Below are 7,511 nucleotides of genomic sequence, written 5' to 3' on the forward strand. Positions count from 1 at the left end.
TGTCGTAGAAGGCGACTTAAAGGGGAGGGAGCGGGAGGCTGGAAATCCTCCCCTCTCGTTTTTTTTTCATTTTCCAAAAGGAGGAACAGAGAAGGGGGCCAGGTGAGGATATTCCACAAAGGCCCAGTCCTCTGTTATTAAACGCTACCTCGCTAACGCGGGAAATGGCGAATAGTTTAAAAGAAAAGAAAGAAGTAACAAGGTAGGTCACCAACAGCCAAACTAGGCCATGTAGTTAAGACTGAACAAGACCATATTAGGAAGCATTAACAGATGATTATGTTCAAACTCTCAGAACAGTTCTCTAATGTATGAAAAGTTGAGTAATACTGAAAGCCATGATATCATATCGTAGCAGAATAGTTTGACTAGAACTGTCCAGGTTGGTCATAATTACCATGACAGCAGTATAGAGGCTATAATACTTGTCATTATGATCTAAGATGATGGATATTACAACCTAATTGAGTAATACTTGTCATTATGATCTAAGATGATGGATATTACAACCTAATTGAGTAATACTTGTCATTATGATCTAAGATGATGGATATTACAACCTAATTGAGTAATACTTGTCATTATGATCTAAGATGATGGATATTACAACCTAATTGAGTAATACTTGTCATTATGATCTAAGATGATGGATATTACAACCTAATTGAGTAATACTTGTCATTATGATCTAAGATGATGGATATTACAACCTAATTGAGTAATGATATATATATATCCTGAAGTTAGACAGTGCTTCAGTATAAAGGTAAAATTCAGATATCCTGCCCTTCGTGAAGTCTAGTGTCCCAGCCAGGAAACTAGTGTTTACTGAAGTGATTGCAATTTCTGGATGACCTCAAGCCATGTCATCTTGTGTCACAGGTCACTGGTGCTCCTGCCTGATTGGTTGTATTATCTGGGTCACGTGATCGTGTTCCGCTACGCATCAGCAGTACTACACGAACAGACTTTCTTTAACAAGATGCCTAACTTGCCGGTAAACGACACTGTTGACTGTCCGGATAACAACGCAGAGTACGGTTGTCGCTACCGGAACGGGACGTACTACCTTCTGGAACGCTACCACTTCCCGGAGAACGGCCTCGATCTCGGACGTCACGACCTCGATATGTGGTTCAATTTGGCTCTCTCGTTCGCCTTCTTTGGTGGAATGTTGGTGCTGAACCTGGTCCTGTACCTGGTGCCGCTACCCTCCTTCATCAAGTCGAAATTCAGAGACTGATGTGGAGGTTCAGAGACTGATGTGGAGGTTCAGACAATGATGTGGGTGTTCAGATACTGATGTGGGTGTTCAGACAAGGATGTGGATGTTCAGACACTGATGTGGATGTTTGGAGAGTGATGTGGATGTTTGGAGAGTGATGTGGATGTTTGGAGAGTGATGTGGATGTTTGGAGAGTGATGTGGATGTTTGGATAGTGATATGGATGTTTGGAGAGTGATGTGGATGCTTGGAGTTTGATGATGTTTGGTGACTGGTGTGGTTGTTTGGAGAGTGATGTGGATGTTTGGAGAGTGATGTGGATGTTTAGGGAGTGATGTGGATGTTTGGAGAGTGATGTGGTGTTTGGAGAGTGATGTGGATGTTTGGAGAGTGATGTGGATGTTTGGAGAGTGATGTGGATGTTTGGAGAGTGATGTGGATGTTTGGAGAGTGATGTGGATGTTTGGAGAGTGATGTGGATGTTTGGAGAGTGATGTGGATGTTTGGAGAGTGATGTGGATGTTTGGATAGTGATATGGATGTTTGGAGAGTGATGTGGATGTTTGGAGTCTGATGATGTTTGGTGACTGGTGTGGTTGTTTGGAGAGTGATGCGGAAGTTTGGAGAGTGATGTGGATGTTTGGAGAGTGATGTGGATGTTTGGAGAGTGATGTGGATGTTTGGAGAGTGATGTGGATGTTTGGAGAGTGATGTGGATGTTTGGGGAGTGATGTGGATGTTTGGGGAGTGATGTGGATGTTTAGGGAGTGATGTGGATGTTTGGAGAGTGATGTGGATGTTTGGAGAGTGATGTGGATGTTTAGGGAGTGATGTAGGTGATTACAAAAATGTAGAAAATTGGATGATTCCAGAGAATATCCAACAGATAGGTCCCCACGAGTGTTTTTACTTCCCCGTACAGTAGATGATTGTACCAAAGCTGTTGTCACAACCTGGGCAGTGTGTGTGTGTGTGTGTGTGACTATCAATAATGTTAGGACTTGTATACTATGTACCAAGAAAGCAGGCAACATTAATGGGAAGCCCTCCATATAACACACACACACACACACACACACACACACACACACACACACACACACACAGTTTTTTAGTAATAAATAAGTTATTTATCTCATGTTATGGTTCTTTATCCATTCACACAACCTAGCAAACTGTTGACTATAATGAAGATGCTGGTCATCAGAAAATGCTGGTAATATGTTGTAGATCAACAAACTCACACAAAATGTTCTTCCACGATCTAGCCAGTGTTATCATGGAGGAGGTTTTGCAGGGTTTTACTGCAGAAAACCAGTTATCATACTCCGGTGGTCTGGTGAGGTTGTGGGCGTTCCATAACAAGCAGAAAGCTACCTCTCCGTTCTGTTATTGATGGTTTTAGGGAACTGACTTATAAGGTACTGCTTCTTACCAATGGTATAAGATGAAATATTGTTCAGAGGCACCGAGATTAGGAGCAGGCTCCGTCTCCTAGTGATTCCTAGGCTCTCAGCTTAGAATGAAATTGTCCACGGACACGGTTTGCAGCGGTAAGTCCCTCTGTCGCCCAACATATTGCTTCTTACCACTGGGCTAAGAGGAAAAATGATCAGAAGCACCGTGCTTAAAAGCAGCCTCCGTCCCCTTGTGTTTCCCATACTCTCAGCTTGGAAATTGACCAACGGAGACGTTTTGTGGCTATCACTCTTAAGTCGCTACGTCGCCCCAAATCCTGTTCCTGATCTCTGTGATAGGATGAAATATTGTTCGATAGCACCGATCTTAAAAGCAGGCTCCGTCCCATTGTGATTGCTCTCAGCTTACAAGGAAATAGAGAAAACAAAACTTTTATATCATTGTTGCTGTAGCTTCCTGGTTGTCCCTGCCTGTAGTCGTCATAATATACTTGGCTCAAAGATCAAGTCATTCATGGCGTAGGTCTATGGGCCGACTTACCTCTGATCAAACCGTGCGTGGCGTAAGTCTACGGGTCGACTTACTTGATCAAGCCATGCCTCTGTAGCTCTACAGGTTGTCTTACTTCATAAGGCAAATAAGCAATTGGTTTATTGATCAGCTCTGATTTATTGGATTTATATAGCCACTGACTTGAGGCAGCAGCACTACTGCTCCGTGGTCTCTACTACCTTAATACGGTGAACGAACCGTTCGTTGGACGGCAAATGTGTCGCAGGGTTGCAAGATGAAAGCACAGTACATGTCACTCATGATGGCTCTCGCCAAGGTCGAAAGAAGCTCTCGAGGGAATACCGGAATGGAAGGAGAGGCAACAGACGTGGATGGGTTACAAGTGAGCGTGCTCGTCAGCGTAGACTACTGTTGCTGTCTGATGACACTACTAGCTCGGGGGTATTTATCGTTGGACGATAAATGCGTCGCAGGACTGCTTGCTTGCTTCTCTTCCCGCCGTTGAAGAGAGAAAATAATACTTTTATGTCACTGTTACTGTAGCTACTGTATTGGAAGCCGCGAGAACGGGAATGGCTCTCATTTTGCAAATGCGGAAGAAGCAACTTGTGATGTACCCTAATGAACAGTTACAGACGACTTACGTAGGAATGTGGGAGGGTGTCTAGTGGCAGAGTAACATCCTTACCGCCATGCACTAAGACTTTTTCCGGTTGGGTTAATGTAAGAATGGTGAAAGACACTAAGTCACTGTTTCAAGTCATTATGCAGTACGGCTTGATCCTACTTATTGCGCCAAGTAGAGACGGTAAAAGAAAGTCGCTGGTGAAAAGGTGCCAATTAGCGAGACACGAGTGAGCGTGTTGACTGACCCTCGTTGAAAACCCAAGGTAGACGAGCGTAATATAATCTATACTAAGATTACATGTAGGGATACATGAGACATAGAATATATAACATATGTAGAATATATAGCATATACGTTAAGGTTTTCTCGTCACCACCCGCGGATGAGAAAGTATGAGAGGCTGCTACGTGTCAGGGAGGAGGTAGACGCTGGTTTGCTAGATTAGGAAAGCGGGCGACGTTTGGCCAGTTAGATTAGGTTAGGTTAGGTTAGATTAGGATAGGTAAGGTTAGGTTAGGTTAGATTAGGTTAGGTAAGGTTAGGTTAGGTTAGGTTAGGTAAGGTAAGGTTAGGATAGGTAAGGTTAGGTTAGGTTAGGTTAGGTTAGATTAGGTTAGGTAAGGTTAGGTTAGGTTAGGTTAGGTAAGGTTAGGTTAGATTAGGTTAGTTTCGGAACAAGCGGTGGACCGAACTTGACTGATCTTGAGGACCAGAAAGGTGGACGAGACTGGATCGGTGGAGTAAACTGGACCAGTGGAACAGAGTGGACAATTGGACCGGACGGAAGCGATAGGCCAGAGTGGAGCGGTGGATCAGGATGTGGCGGACTGTTGGACCGGGCTGGATCATTGGACTGGACTGGACCAGTGGCTCGGCCTGGGCCAGTGGACAGGACTGGACCAGTGGCTCGGCCTGGGCCAGTGGACAGGACTGGACCGACGAACCAGACTGGACCTGACTGGACAGATGGACTTACCAGGACCGTTGGACCGGTGCATTAGTCAGAGACATCAGTCTAGTCAGGTCAATTCCGGCTCATGGACCATTGAGCCGGAATTGACCAATGGACCAGACTGGACGGGTGGACATCATTGGACAGATGGACCTGACTAGAATGGACACATAGGCCGGAATGGACTGACGGACTAGACTGGACCCTTGGACATCACTGAACCGATGGACCGGACTAGACTGGACCGATGGACCTGGCGACCGATATACCTGACTGGGCTGGACCGGTGGGTCAGACTGGTCCGATTGCCCGGACTGGACCGAGAGACCAGACCAGACCGACGTACCTGACTAGACCGATGTCTCTGAGTAATGCACAGGACTGGACCAATGAACCAGATTAGTCCCATGGATAGGACTGGACTGGTGGACCGGAGTCGTCAGATTGAATGAATTAGATCGGCGGACCAGGGTGGACCGCTTGCGGACATGTACATGCTATGTATAAGTAAGAGTTCGAAAGCCAAAAAACGACATAAGGGAAAAGCTACGACAAGTAGATAAAGATCAGGCATTGGGGCTGGTTTGCAGAAATGGGCAAGCCTCATTATGTATAAATATAAGTATAAACAAATAAAATTGTGTATAAAAGACTGTGTATTTCAATTCAATGGAGATTATTATGCTCAAAAATTTGATATGGCAATGGGTAACCCTCTTTCACCTGTACTAAGTAATCTTTATATGGAATTTTTTTAAACAAAATTACTAAAGGATTTCTTCTAATGCAATTTGGTTTTGGTATATAGATGATGTTCTTTGTGTTTGGCCAACAAATGAAAATTTGCAAATATTTCTCCCTTTACTTAACAATTTAGTACCTTCCATCAAATTTACTGTAGAAAATGAAAATAATGGTGTTACATTTTTTAGATTGCATGATCCATAGACAAGGAAGCAAGTTTAAGTTTACCATATACAGAAAACCCACCAATGTATGCTCATACCCGTTATTACTCATCTCAACATGACAGAGCTAAATTATCATTTCAATCTATGTTCCTTAGGGCATTACGTAATTGCAGTCCAGAGTTTATTGATGATGAGTTTGAGAAGATATATTCTATTGGATCTAAGTTAAAGTACCCTAGATCTTTCATTGATAAATCCCTTAAGTTAGCAAAGAAATCATTTTATAGAGTTGAGCGCAAACCTCCCATTGACACCAAGAATCTTTGTTCTCCCTTTTAATAATAATTTCACTTTGCTTCCCATGTTGCTTAAATCCTTTAATGTAAATGTTGCCTTTAGCAACAGTGATACTATAAATAATATCTTAATCAGGAATTCCCCAGAAAATTCTCTTGGATACATCTATACAGTGCCTTGTGGAAACTGTGATAAATTTTATGCTGGTCAGACTGGTAAGGATCTGTCTGTTAGACTTAAGCAACACAAATATAGTATAAGAACGGGACAAGAATCAAATACCTTGTTTAATCACGTTCAAAACCATGATCATTGTATTGACTGCAGTAACGCCATCTCAGTTATCAACTCTAACTCTATTACGAAGAGAAATATAATTGAATCTTCTATTAATGAATACACAGAGAATTATAATCTTAATATTAGTGATGGTTTATACAAATTGGATGACTTTATTGTTGATAAGATTTGTAAAATAAGTTTATGAACGCTCGTTGATTTTTCTGGACAATCACATGTTTACCAAATGGCGTCCTAGCTTCGTCTCTTCGATGTATATCAACTGACTTATATTTCTCTCTTGTGTTACCCCTGGTGATGTGATTATTACACGAATGTGCACCTCGGAACTTATCGTGTTTCATTTTCCCCGTGGACTCATAGGAATATATATATATTATTGGATTACGTGTTAATTGACAGGCGCGCGAAAGAGAGACTTTTGGATGTTAATGTGCTGAGAGGTGCAACTGGAGGGATGTCTAATCATTATCTTGTGGAGGCTAAGGTGAAGATTTGTATGGGTTTTCAGAAAAGAAGAGTGAATGTTGGGGTGAAGAGGGTGGTGAGGGTAAGTGAGCTTGGGAAGGAGACTTATGTGAGGAAGTACCAGGAGAGACTGAGTACAGAATGGAAAAAGGTGAGAACAATGGAAGTAAGGGGAGTGGGGGAGGAATGGGATGTATTTAGGGAATCAGTGATGGATTGCGCAAAAGATGCTTGTGGCATGAGAAGAGTGGGAGGTGGGTTGATTAGAAAGGGTAGTGAGTGGTGGGATGAAGAAGTAAGAGTATTAGTGAAAGAGAAGAGAGAGGCATTTGGACGATTTTTGCTGGGAAAAAAATGCAATTGAGTGGGAGATGTATAAAAGAAAGAGACAGGAGGTCAAGAGAAAGGTGCAAGAGGTGAAAAAAAGGGCAAATGAGAGTTGGGGTGAGAGAGTATCATTAAATTTTAGGGAGAATAAAAAGATGTTCTGGAAGGAGGTAAATAAAGTGCGTAAGACAAGGGAGCAAATGGGAACTTCAGTGAAGGGCGCAAATGGGGAGGTGATAACAAGTAGTGCTGATGTGAGAAGGAGATGGAGTGAGTATTTTGAAGGTTTGTTGAATGTGTTTGATGATAGAGTGGCAGATATAGGGTGTTTTGGTCGAGGTGGTGCGCAAAGTGAGAGGGTTAGGGAAAATGATTTGGTAAACAGAGAAGAGGTAGTAAAAGCTTTGCGGAAGATGAAAGCCGGCAAGGCAGCAGGTTTGGATGGTATTGCAGTGGAATTTATTAAAAAAG

General features: G+C 42.7%; 1 protein-coding gene across 1 annotated transcript in view; it reads left to right on the forward strand.

Moving 5' to 3' along the window:
- Positions 1-6,592, forward strand: part of LOC139761333 (ATP-binding cassette sub-family G member 5) — a 60,874-nt gene extending 54,282 nt beyond the window's left edge. Inside the window, exon 12 of the mRNA XM_071685398.1 lies at positions 883-6,592. Coding sequence (XP_071541499.1) covers positions 883-1,243 — 361 coding nt within the window. The 3' untranslated portion in view covers positions 1,244-6,592. The remainder of the gene's footprint in view (positions 1-882) is intronic.
- Positions 6,593-7,511: the final 919 nt, after the last annotated feature.

The sequence above is a fragment of the Panulirus ornatus genome, chromosome 40, assembly GCF_036320965.1.
Source record: "Panulirus ornatus isolate Po-2019 chromosome 40, ASM3632096v1, whole genome shotgun sequence".
NCBI lineage: Eukaryota > Metazoa > Arthropoda > Malacostraca > Decapoda > Palinuridae > Panulirus > Panulirus ornatus.